The sequence below is a fragment of the Pseudophryne corroboree genome, chromosome 1 (genome assembly GCF_028390025.1).
Source record: "Pseudophryne corroboree isolate aPseCor3 chromosome 1, aPseCor3.hap2, whole genome shotgun sequence".
Lineage (NCBI taxonomy): Eukaryota > Metazoa > Chordata > Amphibia > Anura > Myobatrachidae > Pseudophryne > Pseudophryne corroboree.
This window is the reverse complement of record NC_086444.1, coordinates 437,794,532-437,813,597: the sequence shown is the minus strand read 5'-3', so window position 1 is coordinate 437,813,597 and position 19,066 is coordinate 437,794,532. Positions and strand designations below refer to the sequence as shown.

General features: G+C 47.5%; 1 protein-coding gene across 1 annotated transcript in view; it reads left to right on the top strand.

The window, feature by feature from the left end:
• SUPT16H (SPT16 homolog, facilitates chromatin remodeling subunit) overlaps positions 1-19,066 on the top strand; it is a 162,799-nt gene that overhangs the window by 63,038 nt on the left and 80,695 nt on the right. Inside the window, exons 15-17 of the mRNA XM_063913510.1 lie at positions 5,931-6,058; positions 6,154-6,289; positions 6,388-6,514. Coding sequence (XP_063769580.1) covers positions 5,931-6,058; positions 6,154-6,289; positions 6,388-6,514 — 391 coding nt within the window. The remainder of the gene's footprint in view (positions 1-5,930; positions 6,059-6,153; positions 6,290-6,387; positions 6,515-19,066) is intronic.

Sequence of the window (19,066 nt, the reverse complement as noted above, 5' to 3'; positions counted from 1 at the left end):
GACGGGCAGGGCGCGGGTCCGCGAGGGGTACAAACGCGCGTGGCTATGCAAATATGGGGCGTGGCCACTTGCACATAATACAAGTGGGCGGTTCAGTCCACAGACGGGGGCGGCCGGCGGCGTCACTGTTGGGGGCGTGCCCAGCACCTACGGAGGTGCTGGGCTTCCCCCAAGCTCTCTGACAGCGTGAATGGATGCCGTGCGCATAGCAGGACGCCGCAGAAAGGGCAGGGCGGGTTTTGCCCTTAAAAAATCGGGCAGGGCGCGGCTCCCTGGTAAAACAGCCTAGAGTGAACACTAGTTTGTAAGTTAGTGACCTGCACTGCAGGCACCAACAGGTGGGGCTGCACTAGGCAGCCCTGAAAAGTGCTTTTTAAGACTTCAAGGGCCGCAGCACTTTATATGTCACTGTGTCATACTGTGCTGCGGCTCCGTCACCTCCCCAGCAGCACTGCATACTCCCGCTGCCGGGTTCGTGGGTACATGCAGTGGAGGCTCACCAGTCATCAGGCACACCCGCTAATACTCTCCAGGATGGCGTGGCTGCACGGCAGGGAGGAGGTAAGTGGGTCCCCCAGGTGGGACCCGCCGGTAATTCGCGGTCCGTCTCCAGGAGACAGACCGCGCCGCTGGTGTGGAAACTGTACTGCACAGGGACCCCACTATATCCACCAGGACATGGGAACACAGGTCGGCTTTACTAAAATCCGTTTTACATAGGCTCCACAGTACCCGGTAGTGAGGACCAGCATAGGAGATAAGGCGCTGACCTGTAGCTCCTTCCCCAGCTCCGGCCGCTATATACTGCTGGTGTTCCCGCCCTGGAGCTGCATTTCACTCTCCCTCACTCCCTGACAGAGATTTTGGTGCCATCTTCACATAGCTGAGCTGATCTCCAGGACTGCAGGGCACTGTCTCCTCTGTAAAGCCACCTGTCTCATCAGCGCTGTGCATTTACAGACACTTAAGTATTCTACATGTCATTTTAGACAGTGTTAGTCAAGAACAAGTGTACTGCTATCTGAATATTTAGTACAAGTATTCTGTGGTATACATCCAGTATTTACTGTGCATTGTTATATATATATATATATATATATATATATATATATATATATACACACACATATATATATGTATATATATATATATATATATATATATATATATATATATATATATACACATACATACATATACCCACTACAGCAGCCTCCTGGGCTGCGAAAGGAATTGAAGCATGGGTACAGGCAATTGAGGATGACCTGCCTCGGGATTTTTCTGACACTGCCAGACAATATCTGTCTACTATTACCACAGCCTCCCACTATATTCAGGAGACTGCCTCTGAGGCACGTGTTATGGCGGCCAAGGCGTCTACTACGTTTATCCTGGCTCGCCGAATTCTGTGGTTAAGGTCATGGAAGGTGGACCTGGACTCCAAAAAGACCTTGGAGGTGCTCCCTTTTAAGGGAGACATCCTTTTTGGGGAGGATCTGAACAAGATTGTGACTGACATGGCGGCTGCTAGGACTGCGTTTCTCCCAAGTACTAATCCTTCTGCTCCGAAGGTTAAGAGTACCACTTTTCGTTCCTTTCGACTTCCAGGGAAAGCAAAAGGTCAGGCGTACCCGAGACAGGCTCGTGCTTCCAAAACCATTACGCCCAAAACTAAACAATCCTGGGCGCGCCCGTCAGCCTGCTTCCAAACAGGACAAGCCTGCTGCATGACGGGGCGGGCCTCCCCCTGGGGTACCCCAGGGTGAGAGGCCGACTTCTGCAGTTCGCCCAGGCCTGGTTAAAGACCACTTCAGACACCTGGGTGCAGGAAGTTGTCTCTCACGGGTACGCAATCTCTTTCAAGAAACGTCTCCCTCGCCAGTTCTGCTCAACGGTTATCCCTTCGGATCCATTGAAAGCGCAAGCCCAAATGGGTCCTTCTGGCCTATACGCAACCTCAAATCATTGAACAACTTTGTATGAGTGTCCAAATTCCGTATGGAAACTCTGCGCTCTATTGTACTGGCCATGGAACCCAAAGACTATATGGTATCCCTGGACATACAGAATGCTTACCTGCATATACCTATTGCCATATCGCATCAGCAATATCTTCGGTTTGCTATTGGCAACCTACATTATCAGTTCCAGGCTCTGCCATTTGGACTGGCCACGGCCCCTCCGATCTTCACCAAGGTCATGGCCGTGATAACGGCCCTTCTCCGCTGTCAGGGAATTTGGATCCTGCCGTATCTGGACGACTTGCTTATCCCTGGCGAACTCCCAAGATGTTCAGTCATTTGGAACTGACAGTCCAATTCCTACAAGCCCACGGTTGGCTCATCAACTGGAAAAAGTCCTCGCTGGTCCCTGCTCAGAGCATGGTGCACCTGGGGGCACTACTGAACACACACAGCTAGAGATTGTTTCTGTCTTCAGAGAAAGTCCTGAAACTTCAGGACAGGATCAGATACTTCCTCTCTCGCCCAAGTGTATCGATACACTCGGCGATGCAAGTACTAGGCTGGTGTCGGCTTTCGACATGGTAGAGTACGCTTTATTTCATTCCCGCTCTCTGCAGAAGTTAATCCTTTCCAAGTGGGACGGCCTGCCTCATCGGATCAGGTCTCAAATGATCTCCTTGACTCCAGAGGTTCGTCCGTCACTGAGCTGGTGGCTACAGGACCAACAGTTGAGCAAGGGCCATCCCTTCTGGATCTCCAACTGGGTCCTCCTGACAACGGACGCCAGTCTGCGGGGTTGGGGCGCGGTGTTGGAGCAACACTCTCTCCAGGGTCGGTGGACCAGGGAGGAATATCTCCTACCGATAAACATTCTGGAATTGCGGGCAGTGTTCAATGCATTGACGCTTGCCCTGCCTCTGGTACAGAACAGGCCTGTTCAAGTACAATCAGACAGCGCCACCACGGTGGCGTACATAAATCATCAAGGCGGTACTCGAAGCCGCATGGCAATGCTGGAAGTATCAAAAATCCTCCGTTGGGTGGAACGCCATCAGCCAGCAATATCGGGAGTGTTCATTTCCGGAGTCCTCAATTGTGAAGCAGATTTCCTCAGTCGTCAGGATGTTCACGCCGGCAAGTGGAGTCTTCATCCGGAAGTCTTTCAACTCCTAGTGGACAAGTGGAGCCTACCAGATGTAGACCTGATGGTGTGTCGACACAATCACAAGGTTCAGGTCTTCGGATCAAGGACAAGGGATCCTCAAGCAGCGTCCACACCGCACTGGCAGTTCCATTCTACTTTCGGCTGCCCTACGTGTTCCCTCCAGTGTCACTCCTGCCCAGGGTACTACAGAAGTTCAAGCAAGAAAGAGGAATGCTACTTCTAGTCGCTGCAGCGTGGCCCATATGGCATTGGTTCACAGACCTGCAGCGTCTATCGATAGAGCGTCCTCTTCTACCTCCTCAGTGACCAGACCTCCTCCTTCAGGGCCCTTGTGTCTGTCCGGACCTGGCCAGACTGGCTTTGACGGCGTGGCTCTTGAAGCTTCACTTCTGAGGGCCAAGGGATTCTCCGAGGCGGTTATTCAAACTATGTTGAAGGCCCGCAAACCGGCTTCTGCACGGATTTATTACAGGGTCTGGAACTCTTACTTCACATGGTGTGCTGCTAAGAATTATGATGCCTATTCGTTCAGAACTTCCAGGCTTTTGGCTTTTCTGCAACAAGGCCTAGATTTAGGCCTTCGTCTGACCATCCTCAAGGTTCATATTTCTGCCTTGTCAGTGTGATTTCAGAGAAAAATTGCGTCTATACCTGACGTTCATACTTTCACTCATGGTGTTTTACGGATTCAGCCTCCCTATGTCCCTCATGTAGCTCCATGGGATCTGTCTGTTGTCTAAAACCACTTGAGTCTGTGGACCTTAAATGCCTTACACTTAAGGTCGTGTTCCTGTTGGCTATTGCCTCTGCTAGGAGGGTGTCGGACTTAGGCGCTTTGTCCTGTCGTCCACTCTTTTTGCTGCTTCACCGCGTCCAGGCAGTTCTTCGAACTCACCCTAGTTATCTACCTAAAGTGGTATCTTCTTTACATCTTAACTAAGAGATTGTGGTTCCGGCTTTTATCTTTTCGTTCTTTGGAAGACAAACCAGGTCTTTGGATGTGGTACGGGATCTCCCGATCTATGTGGAGAGGACTGCCCCTTTTAGGAGATCAGATACCCGGTTTGTAATTTGTGTTTCACAAACGTGTCTGGCCTGCGAATAAGCAAACCTTGGCCAGATGGATTAGAATGGTGATTGCACAAGCCTATGCGCAGGCTGGACTCCCGGCTCCTGCTGCTATCAAAGCCCATTCTACATGGTCTGTTGGACTTGTTTGGGCGGCTCGCCATGGTGCATCCGCTGAACAATTGTGCCAAGGTGGCTACGTGGTCCTCTGTGAACACGTTCATTAGATACTTCCGCCACCCAGGATGCTTCCTTTGGACGCCGGCGTCTTATGCCCTCTACGGTGCGTCTCCTTCCATGAGGAACTGCTTTAGGACGTCCCCGATGTATTCCCTGTGGAATCCCAGTGAACCCCGCTGCAGAAAAGGAGATTTATGGTAGACTTACCATAGTTAAATCTTTCTGCGAGGTACACTGGATTCCACAGGGTGCCCACCCTGACAGACTTAGCTTCTTTGGGTTTGTATGGCATTAGCCACTGGTCCCTTCTCCTGTCGTGAGAATGTGGTTCTATGTGACTAACATCTGCCGTTTTTTACCTGCTACTGCATTCGGCTGGTTAACGAAACTGACTTCCAGTGCCTGGAGGTTGGGTTATAGAGGAGGCGGTGCAGTGCATCCTGCGAACAGTCAAAGCTTTAGCCTGTTGGTGCCTCGGATCCAACTCTACACCCCCGATGTATTCCCTGTGGAATCCAGTGTACCTCGCAGAAAAAGATTTAACTATGGTAAGTCTACCATAAATCTCCTTTTCTCATTGAGCAAGAGCTCCTTTCCTGTACTGCTACCTCCAGCACAATTTTTCAAACTGGAGGGTTGGGAAGGGGGAGGAGCCAGCTTTGTATATTTTTTTTTTTTTTTTTTACTTTGTGCTTCTTCCGGTCTACACATCCTTCACACCCCAGCCTTCTAAGATCTCCAGGGTCCCCTAGTGGATGAAAGAGAAAAAGTACATTCTAGTGATCTCTGCAGTGTTCTTTCCCCCGGGTTCGAGAACGGATAGGCAGACTACTTCAGTCGTCAGGGCCTCTACCCCAGGCAGTGGGCCTTTCATCCGAAAGTGTTCCAGCATTTGGTCTGGTGTTTAGGAAGTCACAAATAGATTTAATGGCGTCTCTGCACAATCACAAGCAATTTCTAAGGTTGCGGACGCTCTGTCCCTGCTGTGGAGGTTTTGTCTGGTGTATCTGTTCCCTCCTTTTCCTCTTCTGACGCTGGTTCTGAAAAGCATCAAGACCACAGTTGTCATACTCCAGCAATGCTCATTGCTGTTATGTTTTTCTGAATGTTTGCCATTGCATGCTGGTTATTTGCAGTGTGCGTGTTGGACTTGTTCCTTGTCTTTTGACCTCTGCTTCAGTCCTCTGGACTGTGCATGTTCTTTTTTCTCTCTTCCTTCCTGTGATTCTCTCTGCTTTCTGTCTCCACTTTACTGAGGCCAGTGCTGTATAGAGGGGGGGAGGAGCCAACTTCTATTCTTCAGAATATTTAAAGTGCCATGTTCCACTCAACACCCATCTATACCCAAGGGTAACTCCAGTGTCCACCATGTAACCGGAGAAATGGTTTTATCTATAAAGCAAAAACAGGATTTTGGTACTTAAGTTATACATTTTATGTTGTCTCTTTAACCTCCTGTCTTTACTATTTTACGTTCACTGTGTGATCATGTACAGCCTTTTGAGATTTGTAAGTATCATTCCCCTAATATATTGCTACTTTCTCTATTACAGAACATTAGTATGTCTGTTGAAGGTGATTATACTTACCTCAGAATCAACTTCTACTGCCCAGGCACTGCTTTAGGACGAAATGAAGGAAACATATTTCCCAATCCTGATGCCACGTTTGTAAAGGAAATGTAAGTAAAGATGTAATTTTTTTTATTGTACTGTATCTGTAAATTTATGTAGCTTTTTATATTTATTGTTCGCTTTGTAACACTGCCTTTCTCAGAACCTACCGTGCTTCTAATATGAAGACTCCTGGAGAAACTGCTGTGCCATCTCTTAACTTGCAGAATGCTTTCCGTATTATAAAGGAGGTGCAAAAAAGGTACAAGACACGTGAGGCGGAGGAGAAGGAAAAGGAGGTGAGAGGATGTAGCGAAGGCATAAATACTGTATCTTTCAGTCTTTGTCAGCCGTCCCTACTTTACTACTGCCTACTATTCTCTCAATTTCTACACAGGGCATTGTCAAGCAAGACTCCCTAGTCATCAACCTCAACCGCAGTAACCCGAAATTAAAAGACCTTTACATTAGGCCCAATATTGCCCAGAAAAGGATGCAAGGCTCACTAGAGGCCCATGTAAATGGTGAGTCTGTATGAGCTTATACAACCACAGACCTCAGATAATAGTGACTAACAAAACCAAATCAGGATGCTGTCACATGATCTTTTTTCAATTGGTAAAATGACCATAGAGATGGTTTTTCACCATTTCTCTTGCAGTTAGAAAAACAAATACCTTTTTTAAAGTTCTATATAATTAACAAGTAATTTCTGAGTAGCAGCTTAATTGCCTAAATGACACATGATGGAAAAATATCAAACTTCAATGAAGACTTTGCTGCTTCTGACTTTCTATTAGCCCTTAATGTTACTTGTAGTATTCTATGAGGGCAGGAAATCTGCTTGTGTGATACAATCTAAGCAAAATACCTTATTCCAAAGTATTTTTTTCCTTTTTTCCTGTGACCTGCTTTGGGAGACACTGTTATCATACGCTATAGATGTAAGATTGGGTGCTTTATAAAATTCTCACTGAAGGGTCCTGGCTCTTCCCTCTCTCGTATCAGGAGTGAGGTAGTTAGATAGGGCTGCTGTGTGCCGGTTTCTGACTTCATCAGTACTCTGGTGCGTCACCATACGGCTAGGTCACTGGGACTCTTCCATCCAGACACAGCACTGTGGAGGCGTTTGGGGTCAGGTAGGACAGTCCCAGCCTTATATTTGGCATTGGGCTGGAACCACATTATTATTGTTATGTAATGGTGCACCCTCTGCACCGGTTCTTTTGCCTGCTGCTGGCGTGTGGTATTTGTAACAGCCACTGCTTTCATTAACGGCTAAGTGTATAGCGGTAGGGGAGCATGGCGGGACGGGCTCTCAGCGACAGGCACACCGGATGCCGCACGGACTTAGAAGGCGACTTGGCAGTGTGATGGACGGCCACAACCCTCCCCCTTTTGTCCTTCGTGCATCTTGTTCCCGCTCTCTGACAACAGTGACAAGCACTGCCTTTTTGGTGGGCGCATGCGTTGGGAGGAGCTGGCGCAATTTTAGTTAGCTGTTCTTTAGACTGAGGAACAGACTCATACCGATTGCAGCATGCTGGGGGACGCTTACTGGAGTGCTTTTGCTGGTTCGCCCTAACACTATACAGGCAGGGCTCACATCAAGTATCACAGGGCTAGATCGGAATCTGCATCAGCCCTTTTCTCGCTCTGTCTCCTCACATATTTATATTTACTTTTCGCAGCTGGAGAGCCATAAAAGAAGTATCCCATATTTTCACTTGGGCGGAACACTGGATTCCAGCCATCTCCACAGTACACATTCTTGGAGTAGAGAACTGGGTAGTGGATTTCCTCAGTTGTCGCATGGGTTATCCATGAGTGAGAACTTCACCAAGAGGTCTTTCTATCCCTGGTGTCTCTCTGGGGCACACCATACCTAAATCTCATGGTGTCTCGATTGAACAAGAAACTTCCGAGGTACGGATCCCGATCCCAGGATCCTCAGGCGGTTCTGATAGATGCCGTGACTGCTCCATGGACGTTTCATCTCGGATACGTGTTTCCGCCTCTTCCTCTCATTCCATGTCTGCTTCAGCGCATTCGACGAGATGGTACACTCTTCTTCGCAGCATGGTGACCATAGACCCTTACTGTCTGCCGATGCGTCCAGATCTCCTCCTTCAAGGACCTTGTCACCACCACGATTTACCTTGTCTGGTTTTGATGGCATGGTTCTTGAATCCCGCATATTAAGGACCGAGGGCCTATCTCGGGCTGTGGAGAAGACTATGCTTCAGGCTCGGAAGCCCGTGATTTCTAGAATTTATCATAGGGCTTGGTGTGTGTGTGTGTGTGTGTGTGTGTGTGTGTGTGTGTGTGTGTGTGTGTGTGTGTATATGTATGTATATGTATATATAATTTTTTTTTTTTCTCTTTCATCCACTAGGGGACACTGGAGTTCTATACAATAGGGGTGTGAAGCTTGCAACCGGAGGTGTGGCACAATCTAAAATTAGCATTGTCTGCACAGCCGGTTCCTCCCCCTTCACATCCCTCCTCCCTCAGTTTGGAAAATTGTGCCAAGGAGGTACAAGCACAGAAGGGAGCTCCTGCTCCAATGAAGTTTTGTTTATGTATTTATTTATTTATTTTTTATTTATTCCTTTATGACTGGCCCAATCCCTCCTAACTAAAGGGAGGGTGCAGGTTTTAAAAGACAAGACGGTAAATGCCCTATCCCACCTAAATGAAAGGGGGTGCAGGCTTTACCAGAAGTGAAAGCTGCGTCCCCCTAATAAAAGGAGGACAAGGTTCAGGAGTGAGAGACAAGGATTCCTACTAAAGGGGTCTGCATCTCTCTAAAGATACAACTGTGAGTACTGGTTGTTTTACTACATAATCAGATCCCCACAGTGACGCGCCAGACAGCGGTCAGTGTGGGGCGGGCCGGAATCCCCTGTCAGCAGGTGCCGCTACGGGACCCGGGGAGAGGAGGAGGAGAGCGGTCCCGGCGCGTGCCGACCAGAACATAGTGCCGCGCGGCTGAGGAAATCCTTCAGCCGCGTGTGGGGGAGGCCAGCGGGGATCGGGAGCGCACAGTAGAGAGCGCGCTTTGGTCTTCCCTGTCAGCAGAGAAAGGCGCCGCTACGGGACCTGTGAGAGCGGTCCCGGTGCGCGCCGGACAGCGGGAGATTATATTACCGCGCTGCTGAGCACATAACCTCAGCCGCCGGAGGTGGGGAGCGGGAGGAGAGAGGCTGCAGTGAGCACGAGGCTGAGGAGAATTCCTCAGCCGTGGGAAGATTTCTGTAGCGCGCATACAGGGCGGCCATTAACAGAAAGTTAGGCTCCCTTCATCAGCAGACACGGCCATAGAGTGTAAACAGGGGGGCTCACCAGTGGAAGATCCCCCTTCTAAATAAAGTGTCCAAAATTTTTAATTGTCGGCCATCTTAAAATTCATGCAAGCATGGAGTGCACCTCCCCCTATTATAGATTTATAATAACACAGCGCACTCTGCTGGTGAAATGTTATGAGAATCTCCTGACGAATATAATATGATGATATATTTTCAAAGGAACTCTATTACAAAGAGCCTACAGAAAATACGAAGAAGCAAGTGAAGCCAACTCTAACACCGTAGCTGACTTACAGTTCGGTGTGAGGCAGTTGCAAGTCGGCTGGTGTAAAGACAAAAGAAATTATTTTTTTTTTTTTGTATCTCTACAATATAGAGATATTTCCAGCGAGGCAATTCAATACCTTTTGCTTCCGTCATCTATCACAGTCTTTCTCTTCCTAGTTTAAAGGGTGAAAGCGCTGCGACACAGTCTGGTAATGGGTTTAGTCAACATGTCTAAAACACCAACCAAGACCTTTTATGTTTGCATGTAATGGAAAGAGCACGCGGATGGCAGCTCCGAGGTGTGCGATTCCTGCTTAGACAAGGACGTTCCACCTGGGAGCAGTGCTCCGTCTAGGTCATGGAAGAATAAACTTGCAGATAAAATCTCCAATGAGATTGCGGAATCCCGCACGCAACAATCAAGGGCTGCTGGATTCTCAAAGACGATGGAACACGTTCTCATCAGGTTAACGCCGCCCGCACAAGCCGTAACGAATGTGTGCAGGGCAGTTAAAAGGCCTCATCCTCTTGTACCAGAAGCAGAGGAGGAAAAGGGTCTTCTCATTGATACAGAGGAAGATGAGTTCATTGAATCTAACCTAGCTGCCGATTTTCCAGAAGAGGACACGGCAATCTCAGGTATTGATTCTTTAAGCGAAACGGTGAAGGCGATCCTAAACTTTAGGGTAGCAGAAGTAAAGGAGCCAGAAGAATTCGAATTGATGGAATCCCACAAGCCGCGTTCAGCAGCGCTTCCTATTCCTAAATCCCTCCAATCTCAAATGGAGGAGGCTTGGAGACAGCCTGACAAACGTTTTCAATTTTTGAACAGTGTTTCAGGTAACTTATCCCCTACCTAAGGGTGTAATGGATAAGTGGGAGACTCCACCGGTAGTGGACGTTTCCCTAGGAAGGTTGTCAAAGACGACAATCTTACCGTTACCTAATGTAATGACTTTACGAGGTTAACGCAGCTTTAAAGTACATTTTTGTAGCAGAAACTGAGACCTACGGTCGTCTGCGAAGAAGAAAATGGCTTGGAAGAAATTACCCAACTTGCGGAACACATTCGAGAATCCGCTTCATACTTGCGTCAAGCCTCTAAAGATATTCGCAGGCTAGCATTGCGCGTCTCTGCATCAGCCATATCGGTTAGACGGACAGAGAATGGTGAGGACACTCTGACACCAAGAGGGCGGTAGAATCCATCCCCTTTGGGGGTGAGATACTTTTCGGTCCAGAGTTGGACAAGTGGATTTCGCAAGCTACAGCAGGGAAGTCCTCTTTTCTGCCAACTCCTTATACAAGAGCCACTCCACAAGTTAGGAGAGGTTATTCGGGACCAGCGTTTAATTCATTTAGATCGCCGTCCTTGCAAGCCCGAGGAAGAGGCTTCGGTACACAAGTACGTGGGGGCAGAGGTAGAGGCCGCTCACAGGCAGCAGCCAGAAGGATTAACCTGCTGACAAGACCATGGCAGGACGGTCTCCCGGCTCACCTGGGATCTCCCTTGGTGGCGCACGTCTGGAAGGTTTCGGAACATCTGGGCCAACACCGCACCAGAATTTTGGATAAACGACCTAATCTCCCAGGGGTACAACCTGGATTTTCCACAGAGGCCTCACAGTCAGTTTTTTTTACAATGGGATTGCCTCTGTGCCCTCAGAAAGCAAAAGCACGACTGCCAGCAATTAAAAAATTGCTACGGTCAGAGGTCATGATTCCGTTTCCCGCCTCTCAGAGAGGAACGGGTCTCTATTCCATTTTTTTTTTGTCGTGCCAAAGCCAGATGGGACGGTCAGGCTGATACTCTATTTAAAAGTTTTAAACCGGTTTCTAAGGGTCTACAGATTCCAGATAGAACCACTCCAGTCGGTCATTGCAGGCTTAGAACAAGACTAGTTCATGGTATCCATGGACATAAAGGATGCATATCTGCATATACCAATCCGGGCATCTCACCAGGCTTACATAAGGTTCGCACTGGTGACGGATCCCTACCAATTCAGGGCCTTGCCGTTCAGTCTATCATCGGCCCCAAGACTCTTTACGAAGATCATGGCAATCATGGTTGCAGAATTGGGACTATTGAGGGTCACGATTAGTCCTTATCTAGACGATGTACTAATCAAGGCATCCTCTCGGGAACAGTTGATCAAGGATGTTCAGACATCTCATCAATTTCTCATTCAACATGGAGGAATTGTGAATTTCCAGAAATCCAACCTCATGCCAACTCAACGGATTCAATTCCTCGGTCACATCTTGGAAACGGTACAATTAAGCGTATTCCAACCAGAGAACAAGGTCCAGGACCTACAGAGATTAGTGGCTCAGGTACTGAGGTCACAAACCTCTGGGTGCAACTTCTCGGGATGATGGTGACATCTGTCGAAGCTCTCCAGTACGACAGACTTCATTCCCGACCATTACAGATGAACCTCATTGCTCAGGGAGCAGGGTCGCACTGGCTTCTACATCAAAGAATACGACTTCCACCGCGCATACGAACCTCCTTACTTTGGTGTTCGTTGCACAGGAATCTCGCAGCAGGCAAGAGATTCGGCATTTGGGATTCGAGGATCCTGACAACAGATGCCAGTCTCAGAGGTTGGGGTGCCGTCTTAGAGATTGCTACTGGAGAGCAGACTACCCATAAACATTCTCGAACTAAGAGCAGTTTACAATGCACTTTTCTTAGCCGAAGACCTAGTCATGGGTCAACACATAAAGATGCAGTCGGACAAGGTCACGACGACGGCATACATAAACAGTCAAGGTGGAACAAGGTGCAGGGTGGCGTTAAAGGAAGCCACACAGATCTTGTTGTAGACAGAAAGGCAAAACATCATCCTTTCGGCAGTGTTCATTCCAGGTGTGGAGAACTAGGAAGCAGATTATCTCAGTCACCAGGACATGCATCTGGGAGAGTGGTGCCTACATCCACGGAATTTTTTTTTTTTTACATGGTGGTGAGGAGATGGGGTCTACCTCAAGTCGACCTAATGGCGTCTCGACAATACAATCTGCTGCCCAGATATGTGTCCAGGACAAAAGATCCAGCCACACATGGAGTGGACACATTCACACTTCCTTAGTGTTACAGGAAGGTTTTAAATTTTTCCACCTTTCCAACTCATACCCTGGTTTCTGAAGAGGTTAAAACGCGAGTGTGGGCGGTTCTAACCGCACCAGATTGGCCCCGCAGGAGTTGGTACTTAAACCTGCGAGGGTTACTAGTGGAAGATCCTTGACTGTTACCTCAGAGAGAGGACCTGCTATCTCAGGGACTGTTCCAACACCCAGACCTGAACAGGCTGCGTTTAATGGCGTGGCTATTGAAACCATGGACTGGTGTCAAGAATGTGGGTGGAATTCGATGAACTTCCACTTTTCCAGACTTCTACTTTTCCTTTCGGCCGGTCTGGAGGTAGGACTGAGGCTGGGCTATCTGAAGGCTCAAGTTTCGGTTCTCTCCATCCTATTTCAAGAGCGGTTAGCATCCTTGCCAGAGGTTCAAACCTTTTTACAGGGGGTTCGGAGGATCCACCCCCCTTTTTCGTCCTCCCACTGCGCCTTGGGACGTAAATTTGGTGTTGGAACTTTTGTGATCACCAACTTTTGAGCCGTTAGAAAGAACAGTCCTGACATATCTCTCTTGGATGGTCGCATTACTGCTTGCCTTGGCTTTGGCCGGGCGGGTTTCTGGGTTGGGAGCCTTATCGTGTAAGGGTCCCTTTTTAATTTTTCATGAGGATAGGGCAGAACTCCGTACAAGAGCAGATTTCCTTCCTCAGGTTGTTTCGGGGTTTCACGTAAACCAGCCAATTGTGGGACCATCTTTCCAGGATCTCGCAGTTGGGGACGTATCCTGGGAGGTGGTCCGAGCTTTACGGGTAAACGTACAGGTAACGTCGTCTTTCAGACAGTCAGACCTTTTGTCTTAAGGATGGGCCAACGAAGGGTTGGCTAGCATCTAAACAGTCTTTGTCTAGGTGGATTAGACTTGCCATTCGGCAAGCTTATATTTCCTGTGGGAAACAGGTTCCGGTTCAGACGGGTGCTCATACTACCCGCTCAGTGGGTGCCTCTGGGTCGGCTGCCAGAGGTATTTCCACTACTCAACTTGCAGAGCGGCAACGTGGTCCTCAGCAGACACGTTCGCAAAATTTTGCAAGTTTGATGCCTTTGCGTCCGGAGACTCTACGTTCGGACGTTTAGTTTTGCAGGCCACCGACAGCACTCCCTCCCTGGGGGATAACTTTGGGACGTCCCCTATTGTATAGGACTCCAGTGTCCCCTAGTGGATGAAAGAGAAAAGAGGATTTTGGTACTTACAGTTTGTGCAAACAGCGTTAGTTTTTCTGTCAAAAGAGTTATTGGTTGCTGTTTGCTATGTTGTACGGTTCGGTTCCTCGCCATGGGCTCTAGTATCATGTCCTATTCTCTCTGTCAAATTTTCCAAACTGAGGGAGGAGGGATGTGAAGGGGGTGGAACCGGCTGTGCAGACAATGCTAATTTTAGATTGTGCCACACCTCCGGTTGCAAGCTTCACACCCCTATTGTATAGGACGCCAGTGTCCCCTAGAGGATTCAGAGAAATGGATTTATCGGTAAGTACCAAAATCCTCTTTTTCTCTCACCTGGTGTGAAAAACTTGGGGTTCCAGCTAGTGTTTTTTGCTTACCACGTCTTTTGTCTTTCCTTCAGGATAGGCTGACTAAGGATCAGGTCTCTGCCTTGTCTGTTCTGTTGCATCCCCCTTTTGAGCCTTGGTTTTTGTAGAGTAACGATTCCTTACTCTTAAGGAGTTTTTTCCGTTGGCTATTGCATCCGCTCGGCGTGTGTTTGAATTGGCGGTGCTTTCATGTAAGCCACCCTTGTTGGTTTTTCATGATGACAGTCGTCCTTCGTATGAAGCCTTCCTTTCTTCCGAAGGTTGTCTCTGCCTTCCATATAAATAAGGACATTGTACTCCCTGCGTTTACACCGGATTCTTCATCTGCTGAGGATCGTGAGTTGACTGACACGTTATAATAGGGCCGTCAGCCTTATTTGTAGTTACTCTTGTTAATACTGACTTTAGAAGAGGACTATAGAATATACAGTATACATAAATGTGTGTAATAAATGTGTGTATATATGTGTGTGTATATATGTATGTGTGTGTATGTGTATATATATATATATATATATATATATATATATATATATATATGTGTGTATATATATATATATATATATATATATATATATATATACACACACACATACACACACACACACACACACACACACACACACACACACACACACACACACACACACACACACACACATACACACACATACACACACACACACACCCACACACAAACAATTTGGAAGCTGCTCAATCATACCTGGAGGTAATTATACATGGGTTCACTACGGGTGGCCGGCGGTCGGGCTCCCGGCGACCAGCATCCCGGCGCCGGGAGCCCGACCGCCGGCTTACCGACAGCTTGGCGAGCGCAAATGAGCCCCTTGCGGGCTCGCTGCGCTCGCCACGCTACGGGCACGGTGGCGCGCTACGCGCGCCACACTATTTTATTCTCCCTCTATGGGGGTCGTGGACCCCCACGAGGGAAAATAATTGTCGGTATGCCGGCTGTCGGGCTCCCGGCGCCGGTATACTGAGCGCCGGGAGCCCGACCGCCGGCAAACAGAAGACCACCCTTATATATCAGGTGCTGGTAGGGGGTGGGGTCACAGACAAACAACAGACAAAGAGGAAGGGGGGTGCAAATCCCCACCCCCAAATTCCCTTCCGCACACTGAAAATTACCTGTAACAATCCCTGAACCTATCTGGTAATAAAATTCAGAGAATTCGTCACAAATGTTTGCAAACACATGTTTAGCTGCTGGCCACTTCACGGCTTCTCTGATACAGCAGTCCTAACCTACATAATAGCTTTGCCCACATAGGGTCATGTAATTTGTCTCAGTACGCCTCATGATAAAGGCTATTACTAAAACACTTCCAGACAGAGAGCTAACTTACCCGGGAGCCACCCCCAGGATCTCCCATTGGCACTACAAGGAACAGCATGCCTTGCAAATGCTGCTCCCATTCAATGCCTCATGCACACAAGCAGACAAACAATTTGGAAGCTGCTCAATCATACCTGGAGGTAACTATATATCAGGTGCTGGAAGTGGGTGGGGTCACAGACAAACAACAGACAAAGAGGAAGGGGGGTGCAGCACCTGATATATAATTACCTCCAGGTATGATTGAGCAGCTTCCAAATTGTTTGTCTGCTTGTGTGCATGAGGCATTGAATGGGAGCAGCATTTGGAAGGCATGCTGTTCCTTGTAGTGCCAATGGGAGATCCTGGGGGTGGCTCCCGGGTAAGTTAGCTCTCTGTCTGGAAGTGTTTTAGTAATAGCCTTTATCATGAGGCGTACTGTGACAAATGACATGGCCCTATGTGGGCACTGCTATTATGTAGGTTAGGACTGCTGTATCAGAGAAGCCGTGAAGTGGCCAGCAGCTAAACATGTGTTTGCAAACATTTGTGACGAATTCTCTGAATTTTATTACCAGATAGATTCAGGGATGGTTACAGGTAATTTTCAGTGTGCGGAAGGGAATTTGGGGTTGGGGATTTGCACCCCCCTTCCTCTTTCTGTTTTATATATATATATATATATATATATATATAGATATATAGATATATAATGTGTGTGTATGTGTGTATATATATATATATTGTGTGTGTGTGTATATATATATATATATATATATATATATATATATATATATATATATATATATATATATATATGCACAAAAGAAGGCCGGCACTCAGACTTTTAAACAAGACAAAGATGCAGTATCTTAAGTCAACGTTTCAGGGCTATGCCCTTTTATCAAGACCAACTGTACATACAAAAAACACAAACATTTATACATTACCAGTGACACCTCATGTGCAGACGACCGCCGCTCTCCGGGAGACCCGATGACGTCATGGGCGCGACCCGGCGTCTCCAGGGGGCGTGGTGTAAACGCAGTGTAACCATCACCATGGAAACCAGTGTACGGATGCTGGAATGGGATAAACGGGAACAGTCTAGCATGAATGGGGGGCACCGCATTATATATAGCTAAACGGCCAATGTTAGACATAGCTAAATAAGTGGCTGAGACCAGGGGAATGAGACACAAGCATTAAAGTGTTAGACATTAAACATATTCATGGCGCAAACTCTGATATAATAGATGTGATCCTGTATGATCATATTGAAACGCATTAGGCAAAGGCTGTCGATATATGTCTAATTGTATAGGGGTTAAATGGGAACGGCTATGCAGAAGGGACTATTGCAAACTAGATGTGTAATCAGATTTATAAGAAACAGGTATAGGACAAAATGTTATTAAGCCCAAACGGTTTGACCGTTTGGAGGGTATGGATCCAGCGGGATTCCTTTTGTAGTAAGCGTCGACCTCGATTACCACCCCTGGAATTCTCAGGGACTCCATCGATTATTTTGTATCGGATGGAGGCCAGATTGTGTTGCAGTTCTTTGAAATGACGGGCGACGGGTTGGTCAGACCCGCGTCCTTCCAATGCGGCCCGTATACTGGAGCGGTGTAAGGCAATACGTTCCTTAAATTGTCGTATGGTCTTCCCTATGTAAAGGAGCCCACACGGGCATTTGATGTAGTATATTACGTATCGGCTGGAGCAAGTGAAAGGTTGGGTGATACTAAACCTTTTGCCTGATCTAGGATGGTAAAAGGAGTCACCAGTCTCCAAGCTGCTGCAAGTGGTGCAGCCTAGGCACTTATAATTCCCTGCTTTGCGAGAGAGGAAGTGAGTTGGTGCTGCAGGTTTCATCTTTGTGATGTCATTGTGGACCACAATGTCTTTAATATTTTTACCTCTACGAAATGAGGGTAGGATCGAGGATTTGGTGAGTCTAGGCAGATGCTTGTCTTGTGCAATAATAGGCCATAGACGTTTGGCTGTTTTCATGGCTGTGGTGCTGATGGTAGAGAAATCCTGCGGCCAGGCGATCCGATCCTGTTGATGCCTTTTAGTAGTATTGAGGAGAAGGTTCGTGCGGTCCTGTTGCAAAACTCTCTCTTTGGCTTTCTTTAAGTAATGCCATTTGTACCCTCTATTGAGGAATTTGCGGGCCATCAGGTCGATTTGAAAAATGGCATCTGACTGATCACTACATATTCGTAGAATTCTCATAAATTGAGAATATGGCAGGCCCCACTTAAGTGCCGAAGGATGGAAACTGGCTGCATGCAGGGAGGTGTTTCTGTCCGTTTCTTTTACAAACAGAGAGGTATGTAGCCTGTGGGCATCATCCTGTCTGATTGAGACGTCTCTGTTTGTAAAAGAAACGGACAGAAACACCTCCCTGCATGCAGCCAGTTTCCATCCTTCGGCACTTAAGTGGGGCCTGCCATATTCTCAATTTATGAGAATTCTACGAATATGTAGTGATCAGTCAGATGCCATTTTTCAAATCGACCTGATGGCCCGCAAATTCCTCAATAGAGGGTACAAATGGCATTACTTAAAGAAAGCCAAAGAGAGAGTTTTGCAACAGGACCGCACGAACCTTCTCCTCAATACTACTAAAAGGCATCAACAGGATCGGATCGCCTGGCCGCAGGATTTCTCTACCATCAGCACCACAGCCATGAAAACAGCCAAACGTCTATGGCCTATTATTGCACAAGACAAGCAACTGCCTAGACTCGCCAAATCCTCGATCATACCCTCATTTCGTAGAGGTAAAAATATTAAAAACATTGTGGTCCACAATGACATCACAAAGATGAAACCTGCAGCACCAACTCACTTCCTCTCTCGCAAAGCAGGGAATTATAAGTGCCTAGGCTGCACCACTTGCAGCAGCTTGGAGACTGGTGACTCCTTTTACCACCCTAGATCAGGCAAAAGGTTTAGTATCACCCAACCTTTCACTTGCTCCAGCCGATACGTAATATACTACATCAAATGCCCGTGTGGGCTCCTTTACATAGGGAAGACCATACGACAATTTAAGGAACGTATTGCCTTACACCGCTCCAGTATACGGGCCGCATTGGAAGGACGCGGGTCTGACCAACCCGTCGCCCGTCATTTCAAAGAACTGCAACACAATCTGGCCTCTATCCGATACAAAATAATCGATGGAGTCCCTGAGAATTCCAGGGGTGGTAATCGAGGTCGACGCTTACTACAAAAGGAATCCCGCTGGATCCATACCCTCCAAACGGTCAAACCGTTTGGGCTTAATGACATTTTGTCCTATACCTGTTTCTTATAAATCTGATTACACATCTAGTTTGCAATAGTCCCTTCTGCATAGCCGTTCCCATTTAACCCCTATACAATTAGACATATATCGACAGCCTTTGCCTAATGCGTTTCAATATGATCATACAGGATCACATCTATTATATCAGAGTTTGCGCCATGAAT